The sequence below is a fragment of the Mytilus californianus genome, unplaced genomic scaffold, assembly GCF_021869535.1.
Source record: "Mytilus californianus isolate M0D057914Y unplaced genomic scaffold, xbMytCali1.0.p SCAF_5, whole genome shotgun sequence".
Taxonomy (NCBI): domain Eukaryota; kingdom Metazoa; phylum Mollusca; class Bivalvia; order Mytilida; family Mytilidae; genus Mytilus; species Mytilus californianus.
The window spans coordinates 99,672,334-99,693,052 of NW_026262701.1; the positions used below are offsets into that span (position 1 = coordinate 99,672,334).

Consider the following 20,719-nt stretch of genomic DNA (forward strand, 5'->3'; position numbering starts at 1 on the left):
TCTTGTTCGTTTTTTTAAATTTAGTTCATTTATATGTTTCGGAGTTTAGTGTGACGTCCATATTCACTGAACCAGTACACATTTTTGTTTGGGGCCAGCTTACGCCCGCCTCTGGGTGCGGGATTTTCTCGCTGTGTTGAAGACCCATTGGTGACCTTGGGATGTTTTCTGTTCTTTGATCGGGTTGTTGTCTCTTTTGACACATTCCCCATTTCCATTCTCAATTTTATTTTTATTATGATTTTTTGTCATGGATGGATACCCATATCCTTTCTTTTCTATTAGTAACGTCTTCTTCTTTTATGTAGATGTCGTGAATTAATATTTTGTTTTAAAAAATGAAATAAAACTTTATTTTTTTTATAAAATTTTAATACAAACATAACAAGTAACGTTATACCCCAAAACTTACAACATATTGTCTCTGTCCTGCAGAGGATCGTATGGCGCGCTATCAGAGTCACAACTATTTAATTTAGCATATGCTTGAGTTTCATTCAGCAATACATTAATATCAAATAATTATGACTCCATAACGTGCAATGCACTTATGTGTTTCACAAAGGCACGTTTTTTACAAATTAAGGTGTCATGAGCTGGGTACATCTAATAATCACATGTAATTAATCTGTACAATAGAAAAAAAAAAATCATCTCATATAATTAATATCTTTGCAATCATAAAAATATAAAGATTAAAGACAAAAACAGACATCTCACAATCAATACGTTATAATAATAAGAGTACCAAAAAATATATTTTGATATAAAGAACTTTAAAGACACAGTCTGTATAGCGAAGTCGGACATTTAAATTCTTTCTTCAAAATTTTTACTTTATCTTAAAATTCAGATGTAGTTTATGACTTCTTGCTTAACATCTTTATTATCTATTTTCATAAAAATACAAAAATCCTGACCTACCATGATGTGTTTCTATTCCAAACATTCATATCGGGTCTTTACCAAGGTTAAAAAATTACATGTACCAGTAGTTTACCAATTTAGTAATGTTAGTAAGGGTTTACAAGACACTTGTCTTCTTTTTAACTTACCACTGGATATGTTTCATCAACGGAAACACGATGAACGTCGTATTAAAGTGGAACAAGAACTGCTGACCCTTCCGGATGACCTGATTTTATCCTTGAGTTTGGTGGGGTTCGTGTTGTTCAGTCTTTAGTTTTGTTGTATTTTTTTTTTTTCAGGTTTGTCTTTTCCATCTGAACTTGATCACATTTATTTCTTCTGTCACTGCCGTATCTTTTCATACATCCGACATTTTAGGCTACAGTAAGTGTCTTTCGTTCCTAAAACTTCGAGTCTACAAACTCTCGTTCATAAAATAATTGCCCATTGTTTTTGGCCTTTTAAATTTCTTTTCAATCAATCATTTCAATCATTTTGTTGACCTGAAACTGTTGGAGGATAACAAAAAAACCTGTCTTCTTACACTGTAAGTTGTGCATTAAATCTGAAATCTATGTCATACTGTCTGCCTACATTTCCGAATCTAAAACCATGTAAAAAGAATAACGCGACAAATTGTCTATAAGTTTATACATATGTTTGTCATGCTAGAAGTATACGCACGATAAAAATGTATAATATAACAGAACTTATCTTAACAAACCTTGAATATAATACAAAGAAGTTATTATCTCTAACAGTTAAGATAATGACGGAGGACAGAAGAAAATGCATTGATCTATTACACAATCATCGTAATATTCTAGTCAACAAAAGAAACGATACACAAGTTTGAACTAGAAATTAAAATAAAATTTGATATACAGGAAAAAGTCTTAAATTATCCAATGAAAATCTTATTTTGCAATCAAATGCATATTATTCTAAAAAAGAACTGACCAAGTCGGAAAATGAGAAAAATACAGTGTTATCGAACAAAGGATACAATTTATTTTGCGGAAAAGGATGACAAAACTCGGCACCCAATTTCGAAAATGAGGATTTAGTATTAAAATATAAACGAAGGAATTAAAAATTTTAATCAGACCATGCTCTTGTTTCAAGTTTTCAGCTAAAACATCTGGGTTTTGAAACTTTAGGTGCAAAAAAGGTTTTTGAAATCAATAAAAATGTGAATAAAAAAATTGCATTTTTGTCTTTAATCAATCATTTTGATAAGAAAACAACACTCTATTAACATTGGACCAATTGGGCAACTTATTTTATTTATATCATCTATCCAATTTCATTATATATGAAAAATTAATTGCTTTATATTATTTCTTTTGTTGACCATTATAGCATACTAAATCATATCAAATTTTCCGCAGCTATACTGAAGTGCATTAAAACTTAAAACATAAGTAACTTTTAAACAACCTTATAAGGGAAGAATAAAAGAGTAAACACATCATTTCATATATATCACAGTAAAAATCACAGTTATTTGCTGAAAATGTATCATATATACTAATATATATCATTGATTACAGTTATATTAGGTAACCAGGTAGCGATATAAAGAAAAAGATTAAAAAAAAAAGTTTTTTTTTAATTTAAGAAAGTTGAGTCGTTGACATGCTGTCGTGCTGGCGTTTATATCGTTTATCGGTATAAGCTTATTTGGTTAAAACGGTATGGTAAAGAATGTTTAATGACCAGTGGCAACCATTTCATACATATTCAGGACGACTAAACAAAGATTATACAATGTCATGTAAATATTCTGAAAATGAAATGTTTTGAACTCAGAAATAAAGCTTTTAAAGATACATATATCACATATTTCTTGATTGACATTAAATATCATTTATTGTGAATAACGTTTACAAAAAGAAATGAAATTGCTATAAAACAGATAAAATAATTATTCAACAACGGCACTCCACTATTCCTTACACGATAACGATACTAAAATATTATAAAAAAGGAGTTTTCGCTTGGACACCATAAGCATTATATCCAGTTGTACACTACATATCGACAAAATGATTTAGTTAAACGTAAAACGTTTGACATACACGGTAAAAAAATATATGCGAGAACAACTTTTGCACATGTAGACAAAAATTGAACAAGGAAACAACATATCAAAATGATTTAGATGTACATTATGGATACAGATCACGAATTTTAAGAGAGATGACACTTGAATTATAGCACTACAAAGAAACGAAGCGTTCTCTGCATTCGAAACGCATTGTTAGCTGGCACTTTCATAGTAGTCATAATTAAAACAATTCAAAGATATATTTTGAAAAATGTAAAAAATCTTTTTGACAAACGTATATATCTTATTATATTGTATCTGAACATCATTTTCTATTAAAGTTCTGTAATCTTTACAAAACGGTGAGCTTTCCATCTTCATGCAAAACTTACCATCGGCCTTTTAGTTATTCATTCGTTTTAGTCCGCTTTCGCAGACCAGCACAGTCAACAGCACTCAAAAACTATATGATATATGTTAAAATCATTTGAAACACGAAGTTCTTCCATCCTCAGGTATAGATGGCCTAAGCCAGGTTTGGCACAACCTTTTGGAATTTTGGTTTTAATCTTTTTAACTTCACAATTGATTTGGACTTAAAACAATTCGTAATTAATCATGAAAAGTGCTCCCACCGAAACAAATACAGTATGTTTGACTTTGTTTTATATTTGTTTTCAACTTTTCGGTAATTATCAGACAAAAATGATTTTCCAAAAAAATATACACAAAAATATACATAAATACTATTTTTACATAGTTTACTTTGTGCTATTGTACTGAAGGCAATACGTCTATTTTTTAACGTAAGATTAAAATAAGTAAAAAATAAACCAAATTGGCACAGAATTGTCCAAATACAACAGACAAATGATATAAAAGTTGATTTCAGTCCACAATGAAATAATTCATAAACGTCAAGTTTCATCAGACACTTTTGTATAACCATTTGTACTGTTTCCGATTCCTAATTCTTTTTCTTCTTCCTCTTTATCAATTTCTACCCCCTCTTTATCATTTTCTTCTTCCTTCCTTTCATAACTTGACCCTCCTAGTTCTACATTAGAAGTCTCCACATTTATATCTGCTTCACATACAATTTTACTGTTCTCACGTGATTTATCAAAATTGTTATCATATGGTGCTGGGACATGTTCTTCATCTATGGACATCTGACTAACTGGCGTTCCAGGTTTATCTTTTGTTTTCTCAAAAGGACTGATTGGGACCCCTAATATCTGGCTTAGTTTTAACATAACTTCCTCGTGCTGTTTTTCTCGTACTGTTAATGTGTTTAACATCTCGTATCGGAAACTGGAAATATCTTGTTTAATTTCTTCAAAGTCATCTATTTTATGAAAAAAAAATTACTTGAATTAAATCATGATCCTGCTGAAAAAGATAGTCAAGATACATCAATTAATAAGGTTTTTATCATTGATTTTGAACCTTGTTTGGTATTTACTTGTAGTAAAGTACATACTTAAATGACAAATATTTCCATTAACCGAAGGTCAAAATTATATAAAATTTATGTAATTTCTTATACATGTAATGGAAGTTTAAAAGAACTTTAAGATAAAACTATTTTAATTCCATACCAAGGAAATATTTTTTGGGATCAGAACTGGACGCCCCATCTGCTCTCAACTACCCCTAACTAGAGTTTGGGATCAGAACTAGACACCTCATCTGCTCTCAACTACCCCTAATTAGAGTTTGGGATCAGAACTGGACGCCTCATCTGCTCTCAAATACCCCTAACTAGAGTTTGGCAACCAAGAGGTAGTAGATCTGGACCTTACGAAGAAGAACTAAGATTTTAGGGAAACATATTATAGATAATAAACAACAAAGTTAAGAAAATAAATTCCAATCAATCTGATAAAAATACAATTCCGGTGTCCAAGATTTGCTCATAAAGATCTTACAACTATCCGTTCCACTTTCTGTTCTGGTAATTATTACACCAGCCAATGAAATTCCCGCCTACAAATTATTGAAACTGTGTATCATTACGACAAAACCACATGACCAGTGATCCCGAAAGGTCTTTAACTTAGAAAGTATAATGGAGTGTTGTCAGATACTTATAAGCCAAGCGTGTACTCAGAATCTGTATCTTAATCAGATTGAATTCCAATGAAACTACGGCTTATGGAGAAGAATGTTCTCCCTAGTATATTCGTGGTCAATGGAGAATCATTCTGATATAAAAAAAAATACCACCTTTACCTTCTGTTACTTCTGCCTCTCTCTGCATATCAAAGATATATCTCTGTACTATCGTTTGCATAACTTTCTGCAAATAAACAACCAATCACAAGTTTACTTTAAGATAAATAAACAAACACACCTTTGTGACAAAGCATGAATATGCAGTAGTCTTTGACTCTTTTTGAACAGGTCATTATTATATTAGTAGATTTCACAGCTATGAAAATTTTTCTTATTTCAGAATTTTACCAAGTTCTTATTTAAAATACATCTTCATTTGTGTGATGAATATATAAACTTGTGTCAAAACTGTAATTTCACGAATTAAAGAAGATTTATTATGTTTTCTATTAAAAAATGATAAATTGTTCGTTACCTTTATTAGAAATCAACGACGGAAAACTTCCTTTCTATCATTGGAATTTAAAAGTTTCGGATGACCTGATTCGGTAATCTGTGTAATTGATCGTTTATGTTTGTTCAAAATGAGGTACCTCTTTTTTATGTCAGTTACCTGTATGCATGATCGTCTATGTCCGTTTATAATTTGGACCTCTTTAAATGTCAGTTACGTGGGGATACGCTCGTGTATGTCTGTTTATAATTTAGACCTCTTTATTATGTCAGTTACCGGTGTCAACGCTCGTGTATGTCTGTTTTTTAGTTTGCCCTCTTTATTATGTCAGTTACATGAGTGAATGCGCGTCTTTGTCTGTTTATAATTTGCAAAGGTACTTGGGGACAGGACATTTTTTTTAGCCCTCCCCCTTTTTTCCAAAATCCGTTAATTTTTTGCTATTTTCTATCAATTCCAAGTTTACTTTCCATATATGTGACCGCTAAATACAAGTTATTTCTAGTATATTTATGTTCATATAATACAGAAAAACGCGAAAATATTTGAAATTAATAGAAAACAAAAAATAACGGATTTTAGAAAAAAAGGGGAGGGCTAAAAAATATTGTCCTGTCCCCAAGTACCTATGATAAGTTGGACCTCTTTATTATGTCAGTTTCATGGGTGAATGTTTGCCTATTTGTGTTAATAAGTGCTTGTCAGTGTCTGTAAATGATGTTATATAAAAATGAAATCTATATTAATAGATCCTGCTTTGAAACTATAACTGCCCTTGAATTTTTACTAGATAACATTTTTGTTCGCTATGGAGATTCCGTATATCGTCAAGTTATTGGAATTTCCATGGGGACTAACTGTGCACCACTTAATGCGGACCTGTTTCTGTATTGTTATGAGTTACAATTTAAGTTATGAGTTACAAGTTAAAATCAGCAAAGACCCATCGAAACAGCATCTGATTCAAAAATTTAATAACACTTTTAGATATTTAGATGATATATTGACTCTCAATAACGACGACTTCAGTATGTACACTAAAAAGATTTATCCTGCCGAACTGACCTTAAATAAAGCTAATACTAACAATGAACACTGCCCTTTCCTGGATCTTGATATCTATATCTTTAACAGGAAGCTTAATACCAAAATTTATGACAAAAGAGATCATGTTTCATTTCCAATTTTCAATTATCCATTTTTAGATGGTAACGTTCCCTTGTCACCATCTTATGGTATTCATATATCTCAACTTGTTCGATTCGCTCGTGTATGTAACAACGTATTTGATTTTAACGAAAGAAATCACTATATTACTGAAAAAATTATTACATCAGGGTTTTCGATATCACAAACTAGTCAGAACATTTACTAAATTTTACCCTCGGTACAAGGACATCATTCGTAAATATAAATTAACATGCAGACATCTTATACGTTTAGGTATTTCACATCCAATCTTTTATTGCACTATTCTTTACAAAGCACAAAAATGTCGGCATTCACCTCAAAAGCTAACCAAATCTTTAAACAGACTCATTCGGAAGGGATATAGTTACGATACTGTTGTCAAGTCATTAAAGATGGCATATTTTGTTATGAATATTGATTCACTCATAGGGTCTTTGCATCGGAAATAAACACATGTATTCTAAAACATGATGTTGGCATGATACGGGTTTTGTTCCTCTCATATATATTTATGATGGTATGATACTAAACCCCTTACGGGAAGGATTGTACTTGATTTTCATATGATGAAGACATAATCTTTCAATCAGTTTAATTGAGGTCTGGAGTCTCTTTATTCTACATTGGCTAGAGGTATAGGGGGAGGGTTGAGATTTCACAAAATATGTTTAACCCCTCAGCATTTTTGCGCCTGTCCCAAGCCAGGAGCCTCTGGCCTTTGTTAGTCTTGTATGTTTTTTTTAATTTTAGTTCATTTATATGTTTTGGAGTTTAGTATGGCGTCCATTTTCACTGAACTAGTACACATTTTTATTTAGGGGCCAGCTGAGGACCACCTCCGGGTGCGGGATTTTCTCGCTGCGTTGAAGACACATTTGTGGCCTTCAGCTGTTATCTGCTCTTTGGCCGGGTAAAAATTGTTGTCTCTTTGCCATATTCCTCATTTCTATTCTCAATTTTATATATTACGCGTTAGAGTTATTTGTATGTATATGGAACATATTATATACCTCGTTCACAAAATGTATTTATTCAGCCATGCATTCATATAGTTTCACAACTGGGGCCAGTTACTTAAACATGCACACGGTTAAAAGATTAATCATATTTCTTTTAATTTTACAAATTACGTTGAATTGATGAATGCATTCTATGTAGGCCATTCTGTTTTTGATACGATACGTACGTGATAGCTTTTTTTACCGAAAGGTAAACTCTCTGTACTCCTTCTTCTATCAATGTCTGCCGGCTTCAAGTGTCCATCACTGAGTTGAATATTGAGATTGTCACGTGATCGGTCTCTTGAACGTTTACCATTCTGTTTGAAAAAGTGAACAAGATCAACTTTTCAACGTAATGAACAGTCCCAAAACAGATAGAAAATAAAATAAATGGGTAATGTGTCCATGGGACACAGATGCCCCGCTTGTAAATATACGACAAATGCAGAAATTTTTCAATTTACAAAGGGACATAACTTGTGAACAGTGAAAGTGACGCCACCCAAGTTTGAGAACTTGATCTGTGTTTGGTGGTAATAAACATTGTGTATAAGTTTAATACCATTTGATTGAGGCAAACTAAAGTTAGAGAAGAAAAAGTAATTTTGGGACGTGCGAACGGACGTACAGTTGGACAATGGTAAACCTTAATGCACCCCCCCCCCTTTTCGCCGCGGCGGGGGCATAAACATTGACAATTGACCTGTGTATTAGTGTCATTTCGAGGTTTTTTGGCAATCAAACAACTGCCTACTCATGGATGAAATGTTAAACTTCTGTATTTCGTAATGATTTGTGCTTGTCAAGCATATTTCAAATGGGCGTTCCAGTCTGATTTGGCGTTTTAATGGTTCAACATTCGAACTGGCGCTGTGTAAACAATAGTAAGATATTACAAGCGCACATGCATTTACTATTTCCGATCTGTATTGTAATGACAGGCATTATTCTCTGTATTGCTGTATATCAAATAATATTTTTCTAGTCAATTATTTTCTCAACTAAGTTTGGTTTCCGGGTAATATATATATATCATATATTAAGGTTATCTTTCTTTAAATACATACCAATCCATTCTGACGACCATTCCTTTCCATTGGTTCTGGAGCCACATCTGGATTGCCATCTTCAGGTGTTTCGTTGTCATTATTTTCGCAACATTTTGAGCAACATCGAGAAATTTTCCGAACAATAGCTTTCGGAAGTCCTAACATATTCAAAGGAACAGGCAGAACGCTTCCTTCTCCAATATAGTCCATGTAAAGAACACTTCTAGCGAATTTCCACTCGACATCGGCGTCTTCCTGTTTGTCAAATAAATATTTTAGCAATCAAAGTAACCATCAATTCGACTATACAACCATATATTAAACCATATATAAACGGAAGATACGCTTATTGTGTAAAAGCACTTTAAAAAAATCTAGCATATACGATCAAGTACCTAAGTTACAATATTATCTACTGTGTCAAGAAAAAATCAAATAAATGTTGATTTTATTACAAAAAGAAAATAGCTTGGAAATATTCATACATGTGTAAATCTTTTTTTTTTCTGTATTTTTTTTATGGGACATTATATTCGACTTTGCTTTTTTGTTGGTTAGTTCAATATTCGAACGGGCTATATCATATGCATGACATTTTCATTAGCAACTGAAAGTGAGTACTAATATTATTACAAACTTCCTTTGAATTAACTCTGTTAGATTTTGAATATCCAGATCTTTTTGGGTGCAATGTAAAACAAAAATCGGGGCAAATTACATGAGCTCATTTGAAATTTTTATTTTTTTTCTGAACAAACCTTAGGATGAAAGGTTATCAGCTCAGCACATGAAAGGAGTGGGTTTATATACGGCCAAGTAATTTAAAACTTTATATTATTCTTCATCTAATTAAAATATCTTTTGGGTGTTTTGAAAACCATTTGAAACACTAAGGTATTTTTAACCCCAAGAATCTTTGCCACAACTTTTGGAATATTTTGTTTCAAATGCTCTTTCCCTTTGTAATTAATTTCGCCTTTTCAACTGTTTTTATTCGAGCCGTTTTGGACAGACATATACGAAATAAAATATACTTTGTCATTATGTTGTCACGACTAAAAATAACCTGTAACATTACTCACAGTTATATCTTGATACGATCTGGTCATCATGGCAATAAGCATATTTAATAGTACTATCACCATGGCGATATTATAGGCACCGTATATAATGTATCCAATGTCTTCTGTAAATTTATTTTCATATTCTCCCAACTTGACAACATCAGTGTCTCCGCGACCAAATAGCGACCAGAAAACTGTTCTGAATGTGGCTAATACACTGAAATGTAATTTCAATTTCATATCTACTTTAGAGCAAAATAAGTTACACTATTTGTCACATTCTTTTCCAATACAGTTTAGAACTTCATAAAGTCGAGTAAAACACATTGCAAGTTTTAAGCTGATATAGTATTTAATAAATTCTTGAGAATTTGTATACAATTGTTTTTATTTATTTAAGATTTTATCGTCCCTCTTAAAGTGGGCATTTCATGTCACAGTTATATTATCTTGACCCATGGATATTAGGTCCGAAAAAATGAAACGATCCCATACATTTAAAGACATAAGACATAAAAACAATACAGAACAAATCAAATGCACATTAATGGCCGAAGATCCCATGTTCAATGTTAATAATTGCCCATTAAAGTTCAAAGTTCCCATGTTCAATGTTAAGAATTACACATTAAAGATCAAAGCTAACATGTTCAATGTTAAGAATAGATAAACCGACTTTCAGATAGTGTTCAAGTTTACTAACTCTGCAAATTGTACTTCTGCTCTTGTTGTAAAATTGTGTTTGGTGACTTCAATGTTTTCCCTCATGCTGTAATACCAGAATAGGTTGTTAAGGCCTACCATGAAGGCAGAAAAGACCAAAACAATAAAGGCTAAAAACTTCAGGATGTCCTAAAAACAGAAGAAACATAATAGTTAGTTGATTGTTCAATGATAAGTACATCATTTGTACAGGGGCGGATCCAGCCATTTTTAAAGGGGGGTTTCCAACCCAGGATAAGGGGGGGGGGGGGGGGGTTCCAATTATATGTCCCCATTCAAATGCATTAATCGTCAAAAAAAAAGGGGGGTTCCAACCCCCCAACCCCCCCCCCCCCCCCTGGATCCGCCACTGTCTGTTGTATATCAATGAATTGTACTCTTGGGGACAATGACACAGTTGTCGGGATAACAAAATGTACCTCCCTCTGTAGACGGTAGCTTGTGAAGTATGAACTTACTATACAGCTCTAACGGGCAACTTTTTAAATTCCTGACAAAAATTGTAGAAAAATTGTCAGGGATTGTATAACAATAACAACCAAAAAATGGCAATGTATCTCTATCTATATAGTATACGAACTCTGACATTAACTTTTAATTTGGAGTTTGTCCTGGCCATGTGTGTATCATTTGTATTTCAATAAATGATACTGTTGGCGACAATAACATGGTTATCGGGATTACAAAATGTTCCTCCCTGTGTACGGGCTCTAACAGGCAACTTTTATTAATAAATGACCAAAAGTAATTGCAAAAATTATCAGAGATCGTATAACAATAAGAACATAATGGGATATATATTAAGGTACTTAACACGTACTGTAAATGTTTAATAATTTATTTTTGAAAATGATTTATAGAACTCATACGGGATTTTGAAAATCTATTGCTTAAACAAAGACTTGCCATTTTCACAATATTTTGGCCATGCACTTTTTTAATAATTATTTTTTTAAAGAAGTTTGCATTCATATAAAAGATAAAAATTCATAAACATGATAATAATAGGAAAAGATTTGTCAATCAAGTCATTCCAGAGGAGATTAAAGAAAAAAGAAGAAGTTTACAACGGACGATAGCAAATGCTCAAATTTGTCCAGTCGCCTTCTGATCAATAACAACAATCTGTAAATCAAGATACTGCAAATCTTCTACAAACTATGGATTAAGTACAAGGATGCTTCGTTTCCACGAGTAAGTGGTATTTAGTTTACTAGAAAAACATTCGGTTTGAAACTACGACAAGTGGAACAGGTCTAAACTAAACTAAGCTAAGGAAAAAAGAAAAGGAATAAAACAGAGACGCTTTTAGACAACCCATATAGCTTAACGCAAGTATAAAGTGGATGGTCAAATGAAATTAGACTTTCTCCTTTTTGAAAGTTTCAAAAAGAGTTTCGATAGATTATCTTAATAAATCAGACCACATATCCTTTTTTTTATACTATGTCAGATAATAATAGGTTGTATAATTACCATAAATTACAACATCAATATTAAGTTTAAAGTAATTTTATTAAGTAAAATATAACAAAACTAGTGGAATTCCAACTCAGAACAAGAAAATAGACAAACACATTTACCTTCTGTTCATCATCGATGAGTAAAGAAGAAAGAAAGATAAAGATAAATATTTGGATTAAATTTTAAAATTACCAAAATCTAAAAACGTTATAAGAAAAGTTTATATACTTTGAATGCCTATTCAATATAGATAAAGTTATGTTTCTGACGACATCTATGTTAAAAGTTTTAAATTTAAACAAAAGTTTCCAACACAAAAATGTCTGAAAATGATCTATAAAGAGGAAGATCGATTATATATTAGATATGTCCTCCACCAATTAAAAAAATTGATAGACAACGCCTCTTCTCTTATAAAGAAAACATACTGTAAATCTATGCATGAGGAAGATTACTTTCCAATCTCAGCTCTGAAAATTAACAAACGCCATCATGATTTAGTCGATAATCAGGTAATATCAGTTTTACAGATGACCAAGGATATGTTCCACTTGTCGTAGCCTCTATCCAATTTACTTTCCATTGCCTTTTTCATCCCATCAAAATTGTAACTTTTCACCAGATTTTTTGCTTCCCTTGACCATAACGGCTTGTTCCACTTGTTGGGCAGGAGCTTCGTACCCTTCTGGCACACCTGTTTTTTTTTTGTTGGAGTGCTTGTTGTTCAATGTTTAGATTTCTGTGTAATATTTTCTGTCATTTGTTTGTCTAATGTTTTTTTTGGTCATAGTATTGTATGTATTTCTTAGGCTCATGGTTCTTGTTTACACATTGGAAGCGTCTTCAGTGTTTTGATACTGACATGATTTATACGGTATCGTTCTTAAATTAAACGTTAACAAATTTAGAAATAATTAAGAAACTTAGAATCCAACTCCCTAAGGCAATGTTGACCAAAAGTGGATTGGCGATTCTTCTTAGGTCCACTATGGTTTTGTAGCTTATCCAGTATTAATACATCCTTGACTTTCAAATTTTGGGGTTTGATGGTTCTTGATAAAGGTTAATCCAGAAAAGCTTTTCGAACTCACTATATCTATAACGTATTTATCTAATTAATTATCTTTTTTTTCTGCATTCTGAGTTCTATTTTGTCACTGAATATTTTATACAATACAAAGAGTTTAGGTCAGCACCATACTGTTAAACTATAATATATAAATCTCGTAGTAAAACTATTTGATTGACTTGATAACCAGGGTTACCTTAATCATTCTTCCGAGTGAGATCTGCAGTGGTCCCAACGCCTCATTGGCTGGAAGGAGGTATGATATGCGAGAAAAGCTGAGAATGTTGGCAACAGCAAACAGACCTTCTGACATATTTATAGGATCCCACGAATCCCAGTAAAATCGGTCTGTAACAAAATAAGTTCAGTCTTAATGTTCATGTAAATAAACATATTAAAATATTCATATAAAATAAATGTTTCGAATATTTTCGGAATATTTTCTATAGATGGTACTTTTAAAAATACAAATGGTTTTATTTATAACTATACTATAGATTTTTTTGTAATACATTGCTGTTGTTTTGCAATGTTATTCGAATTAAATCTGAAAATGTTGACACTTAAGATTTTAAAAGGTTAATGCATATCAATAAAGAGATGTGGGACTATATTTGTGTCGATACTGATCCAATGACACAACCAACGAAAAAAACTACAAGAGGTCAACATAAGTCTTTTACTATAGATACCCGTCTATTAAATATGTGAGGTTCTTAATCGCCATCTAGTTTACAAAAATGTGAATAAAGACCTGTCGTCACTTTTAAATTCTTTTAAGACCGAACCATTTAGATAAACCTAAAGACAACACTACTTAAAGATTTCTGACATAGGACAGACACATGTACAACTAGTTATTTGAGCATTTTTAATCCAAAACAGTGGATAAAACAAAGGCACATAGAAGAATGTACGATATCAGTAAACAGTGCTTCACTCAACAAGATTGGTATACATTGTATATAAGACGCCAACAGCAAAAACAGCTTCTTAAACATATGCGTAATACTAAATGATACCATAATAAACTACGGCTGTAGTAAATGGCAGCGAGCTCAATTGAACTTAACCTGCTGATGAAGAATTACAAATTCATTTACTCTAGTACATGATCAAAGCAATCTTTCTATTGCATGTTTTTAAGGAAATTAGTCTGTATTGTTTTATTACCGTAAAAACATACTAGTATTTACCCACCAAAGAAACAAGGCTTATAATCTAATTTAATTCTAAAGTTAAAGAAGATTGAAAAGCAAAAAAAATATTAAAGGATAATTATGCCAGGAGTAGTAGCACCGAAACTGGGTCGTTGATACCCTTGGGGACGAAACGATCACAAACAGTGCATGACATTGACTTATTGGCGGTAATACTTATTGAAGATTTCAGACATATAACTTAATGATTTAATAGAATGATTTCTATGCGCGCAACACTTTTTGGAAAATTCTTTACCAGGTACAATCGAGAGAAAGGGTTTCATTTGGCCTAACATTGTACTGAAATTTGAAATTTTAATTTAAGATTTCATCACTCGAAACTTTGCACTTGCTTAACAATTATATCAAAGCTAAAATATATCGTATTGTAATTCTAAATTTTTGTAGGCCGAAAAGGGTCCTTACAGCAACCTACCTGTAGCATTAGTTGGTAGGGACATCTGAGCAAAAAGTCCTTGAGTTACTCTAATACGTGATCAAAGCAATTTTTCTATAGCTCTTTTTTAAGGAAATTAGTCTAAATTGTTTTATTACCGTAAAAACATACTAGTATTTACTCACCAAAGAAACAAGGCTTATAATCTAATACACCAGAGAAGCATTTCGTCTATTTAAGACTAAGCAGTAGCACTCGAATTAAAACAGTTGCAAAGCTAATTTACTTCCAAAGTTAAGGAAGATTGAAAACCAAAAACAAAATTAAAGGATATTTATGCCAGGGGTAGTAGCACCGAAACTGGGTCGTTGATACCCTCGGGGACGAAACGTCCACAAACAGTGCATGACATTGACTTATTGGCGGTAACAATTATTGAAGATTTTAGACATATAATTCAATAATTTAATAGATTGATTTCTATGCGCGCAATACATTTTGGAAATATCTTCACCAGGTACAATCGAGACCAAAGGGCTTCATTTGGCCTAACATTGTACTGAAATTTGAACTTTTAATTTAAGATTTCAACACTCAAAACTTTGCACTTGCTTAACAATTATATCAAAGCTAAAATATATCGTATTGTAATTCTACATTTCTGTAGACCGAAAAGGGTCCTTCTAGCAAACCCCCTTTGGCATTAGTTGGAGGGACATCCGAGTAAGATGTCCTTAAGTTACCGAGTTTATACTGAATTCTGAATATAGTCGGGTATTGCAATTTTCAGATTTCTGTTAAAACAGAATGAGATTGTTACTTATATGTTTTGGTAATTATCTTCGATCTTTTGCATTTGCATCTTCTAATGCAGATTCACAGTCGTAAAACACGAAATCATGTAATCGGCTGTCGACTTTTTGACTTCCAAACTATACACAGAAAAATAGCTGGGTATCTTCATTATGGCATTACATTGCGGTTTATAGCGCTCTAAAAGCTTGTTATATTGACTAAATTCTTAAATTTCCCGTTTCATTGATCATTCATATCATGCTATCGTGATTATTTTGTAAGTGCTAATCAGCTTCCGTCTTTGATGTCAATTAATACAGGAATACAGGACATTACAGGGTCATATTATGGGCAACTGAAATTATGAGAACATCAGCTCTAATGTTCTGTAAAAGGGTATGTTTTTAGCAATATATATTTGTCGGAAATTCTCTTTCATACATGTCATGTAAATGCCAAATTCAAATTACCCATTTATCAAACCACCATAAGCCTCTTTCCTGCACCTATATGCATTTATCTGTTAAATGTGATAAACCTGTATGAACCTGTTTCTAACCAAAAATAAAATCAAATTAATAAGAATTGTTTTTTTTTTAAACCAACTAAAAAGTATACGATGTCTGACGCATCATTCAAGTTTTTGGAATAACTTTGACCGGGTACGCCCGAGATCAAAAGTTTGAAAATAAAAATTGAAGGAGAGCAAACAAAGGCCGAAACAATTGAAAAGTGGCATAAACAATTGATAGGCAAGCACACATATTAACGTAAACTTCTTGCACAAAGATTTTATGCATCAATATACGGCAGCCGGCACGGGCACAGAACCGTACAAATGCAGCACCGGAATACGTCTCCAGAACCATTCAAAAGTCATGCGCAGCACTTGTTAGCTAATTACCGACAAACAATTGTGACCTGAATGTACACCAATAATCACGACATATATATTGATCTAATCAGAGTGATCTAATCAGAGACATATATTATATCTGAGACTATTATAACACAGTAGTCTTAGATTATATACACTTTTAGTTTGTATATATGTCTATGATTTAATGATAAAATATAGAACTTAAAGACTTCATTAATTGCATGTTAGCCGGTGTTTTGGGTTCAGTACGTAAAATTTAATGTTTTGAGATGCGTCCTTAATCATGTTAATTAGATAACTTTATATTTTATTATCTTTGTCAGTAATAGTATTAGAAACATCTGTTATATACACTTCATGATGTATTGGTCCCGAGAGACATATTTTAATTTGATTTTATTTGCTAGATATAGTGTATCCTACAATAAACTTAATTATGAATATTATACAATTGGTTTAATTCTTAATCTTTGGTTTATTTTCTTTCTAAATATTTTTGTCCGAATTTACACGTACAATTTTTCTTCTAATACACTTGTTTTCTTAAATATGGAATATGGAGTCTGTAAGATAAACAAATTAAAACATTTATGTCACATTATAGAGCTGTTATAAGGGAAACAGTTGCTTCTCGATAAATTTGTGCGTCTATCCATTTTTGATTAATTTTAGGAAATGGATTTTAAGGCAATCAAAGATCAGTATATTTAACAATTAAAATATTACATGACTTGAAAAATGAGTATGTGATTACTGACAATAAAGAGCATCGCAACCACTAAATTTTCACTTCAAAAATAAGTAAAAAAAAAAATGGTTGATTATAATGAGGTAACAATTTATAATAATCAAGATTGGATTTGACTTATATTATTAGGGAGCTACCATTTGATTTTCATGGGGGGAGGGGGGTGGGGGCTAGGATGAAATTTGAAGAAAAAAAGGCAGGACAAGAGTTTTGAGTAAAAAAAAAGGGAGGATGAGCAACTTCACAAAAAAAAAAGAACAGGGTGTCAATTTATGTAAAAAATGTCAGGATAAACTAATAAAAAAAATCAGGATCGAATAGAGTGAAAAATAAAAAGGCAGGACAGAGATTACAACTAAAAAAAATGCAGGACACAATTTGTCATCCATTGGTTCTGAGGAGGTACCGAAAAAAAATTAGTTAAAAAATTTGGTTCTGACAGGGTATTGTTTTATTTTACTGTAAATAAAGGTTGGTTCTGATGAGGTACCAACATAAAGTTTACTTAGAAAATTTAGTTCTGATAAGGTATTGTTGTTTTTACTGTAAATAACAGTTGGTTCTGAGGAGGTACCGACATTTAAATTACTTAGAAAAAATTTAGTTCTGACCAGGTATTTTTATTTTTACTGTAAATAAAGGTTGGTTCTGAGGAGGTACCGACATTCAGTTTACTCAGATTGTTTTTACTGTAAATAAAGGTTGGTTCTGAGGAGGTACCAACATAAAGTTTAGATAAAAAATTTGGTTCTGACAACGTATTAATTGTTGTTTTACTGTAAATAACGATTGGTTCTGAGAATGTACAGCCATAAAAGTTACATTTAAAATTTGGTTCTGACAAGGTATTAATGTTTTTGCGGTAAAAAAAAAGGTTGGTACTGAGCAGGTACCGACATTCACTTAACTGAGATATTTGGTTCTGATAAGGTATTGAAGTTTTTACTGTAACTAAAGGTTGGTTCTGAGGAGGTACCGACATTCAGTTACTTAGAAAATTTAGTTCTGACAAGGTATTGTTGTTTTTATTGTAAATAACGGATGGTTCTCTGGAGGTACCAACATAAAAATTACTTAAAAAATTTTGTTCTGACAAGGTATTGTTGTTTTTACTGTAAATGAAGTTGGTTCTGAAGAGGTACCAACATTAAGTTTACTTAGAAAATTTAGTTCTGACAAGGTATTGTTGTTTTTACTGTAAATAACGGTTGGTTCTGAGGAGGTACCGACATTTAAATTACTTAGACAAAATTAAGTTCTCACCAGGTATTGTTATTTTTACTGTAAATAAAGGTAGGTTCTGGGGAGGTACCGACATAATGTTTACCGAGAAAATTTGGTTCTGACAAGGTATTGTTGTTTGACTGTAAATAACGGTTGGTTCTGAGGAGGTACCGACATTCAGTTTACTCAGAAAATTTAGTTCTAACCAGGTATGGTTGTTTTTACTGTAAAAAAGGTTGGTTCTCAGGAGGTACCGACATAAAGTTTAGATATAAAATTTGGTTCTGACAATGTATTAATTGTTGTTTCACTGTAAATAACGGTTGGTTCTGAGGAGGTACCGAGATGAAGTTTACTTACAACATTTGTTCTGAGGAGGGATTGTTGTTTCAACTGTATAAAACGGCTGGTTCTGAGAATGTACAGTTATAAAAGTTACATTTAAAATTTGGTTCTGACAAGGTATTAATGTTTTTACTGTGAAAAAAAAAAAGTTAGTTCTGAGGAGGTACCGACATTCACTTTACTGAGAAAATTTGGTTCTGATAAGGTATTGAAGTTTTTACTGTAAATAAAGGTTGATTCTGAGGAGGTACCGACATTCAGTTTACTTAGAAAATTTAGTTCTGACAAGGCATGGTTGTTATTAATATAAATAAAGGTTGGTTCTGGGGAGATACCAACATAAAATTTACTTAGAAAATTAGTTCTGAAAGGTATTGTTGTTTTTACTGTAAATAACGGATGGTTCTCTGGAGGTACCGACATAAAAACTACTTAAACAATTTGGTTCTGACAAGGTATTATTGTTTTTACTGTAAATGAGGTTGGTTTTGAGGAGGTACCAACATAAAGTTTACTTAGAAAATTTAGTTCTGACAAGGTATTGTCGTTTTTACTGTAAATAACAGTTGGTTCTGAGGTTGTACCGACATTTAAATTACTTAGAACAAATTTAGTTCTGACCAGGTATTGTTATTTTTACTGTAAATGCGGTTGGTTCTGAGGAGGTACCGACATTCAGTTTACTCAGAAAATTTAGTTCTAACCAGGTATGGTTGTTTTTACTGTAAATAAAGGTTGGTTCTGAGGAGGTACCAACATAAAGTTTAGATAAAAAATTTGGTTCTGACAACGTATTAATTGTTGTTTTACTGTAAATAACGATTGGTTCTGAGAATGTACAGCCATAAAAGTTGCATTTAAAATTTTGTTCTGACAAGGTATTAATGTTTTTACTGTAAAAAAAAAGGTTGGTTCTGAGCAGGTACCGATATTTACTTAACTGAGAAAATTTGGTTCTGATAAGGTATTATTGAAATTTTTACTGTAAATAAAGGTTGGTTCTGAGGAGGTACCGACTTCAGTTTACTTAGAAAATTTAGTTCTGACAAGGCATGGTTGTTTTTATTGTAAATAAAGGTTGGTTCTGGGGAGGTACCAACATAAAATTTACTTAGAAAATTTAGTTCTGACAAGGTATTGTTGTTTTTATTGTAAATAACGGATGGTTCTCTGGAGGTACCGATATAAAAATTACTTAAGAAATTTGGTTCTGACAAGGTACTGTTGTTTTTACTGTAAATGAAATTGGTTCTGAAGAGGTACCAACATTAAGTTTACTTAGAAAATTTAGTTCTGACAAGGTATTGTTGTTTTTACTGAAAATAACGGTTGGTTCTGAGGAGGTACCGACATTTAAATTACTTAGACAAAATTTAGTTCTGACAAGGTATTGTTGTTTTTACTGTAAATAAAGGTTGGTTCTGAGGAGGTACCGACATTTAAATTACTTAGACAAAATTAAGTTCTGACCAGGTATTGTTATTTTTACTGTAAATAAAGGTTGGTTCTGAGGAGGTACCGACATAAAGTTTACCGAGAAAATTTAGTTCTGACCAGGTATTGTTGTTTTTACTGTAAATAACGGTTGGTTCTGAGGAAGTATCGACATTCAGTTTACTTTGAAAATTTGGTTCTGGTAAGGTATTTTTGTTTTACTGTAAATAACGGTTGGTTGTGAGGAGGTACTGACAGTCATTTTACTTAGGAAATTTAGTTCTGACAAGGTATGGTTGTTTTTATTGTAAATAAAGGTTGGTTCTGAGGAGGTACCAACATAAAATTTGCTTAGAAAATTTAGTTCTGACAAGGTATTGTTGTTTCAACTCTATACATCGGCTGGTACTGAGAATGTACAGTCATAAAAGTTACATTTAAAATTTTGTTCTGACAAGGCATTAGTGATTTTACTGTAAATTAATGATGGTTCTGAGGAGGTACCGACATAAACTTTACCGAGAAAATTTGGTATTGACAAGGTATTGTTGTTTTCCCTGAAAATAAAGATTGGTTCTGAGGAGGTACCGACATAAAGTTTA

General features: G+C 32.1%; 1 protein-coding gene across 1 annotated transcript in view; it reads right to left on the bottom strand.

Moving 5' to 3' along the window:
- Positions 1-350: 350 nt before the first annotated feature.
- Positions 351-20,719, bottom strand: part of LOC127702121 (short transient receptor potential channel 7-like) — a 92,194-nt gene continuing 71,825 nt past the window's right edge. Inside the window, exons 8-14 of the mRNA XM_052206195.1 lie at positions 13,289-13,440; positions 10,540-10,688; positions 9,855-10,053; positions 8,791-9,027; positions 7,909-8,040; positions 5,195-5,261; positions 351-4,307 (exon numbers count right to left, since the gene is read on the bottom strand). Of these exons, the coding sequence (XP_052062155.1) occupies positions 3,877-4,307; positions 5,195-5,261; positions 7,909-8,040; positions 8,791-9,027; positions 9,855-10,053; positions 10,540-10,688; positions 13,289-13,440 (1,367 nt within the window). The 3' untranslated portion in view covers positions 351-3,876. The remainder of the gene's footprint in view (positions 4,308-5,194; positions 5,262-7,908; positions 8,041-8,790; positions 9,028-9,854; positions 10,054-10,539; positions 10,689-13,288; positions 13,441-20,719) is intronic.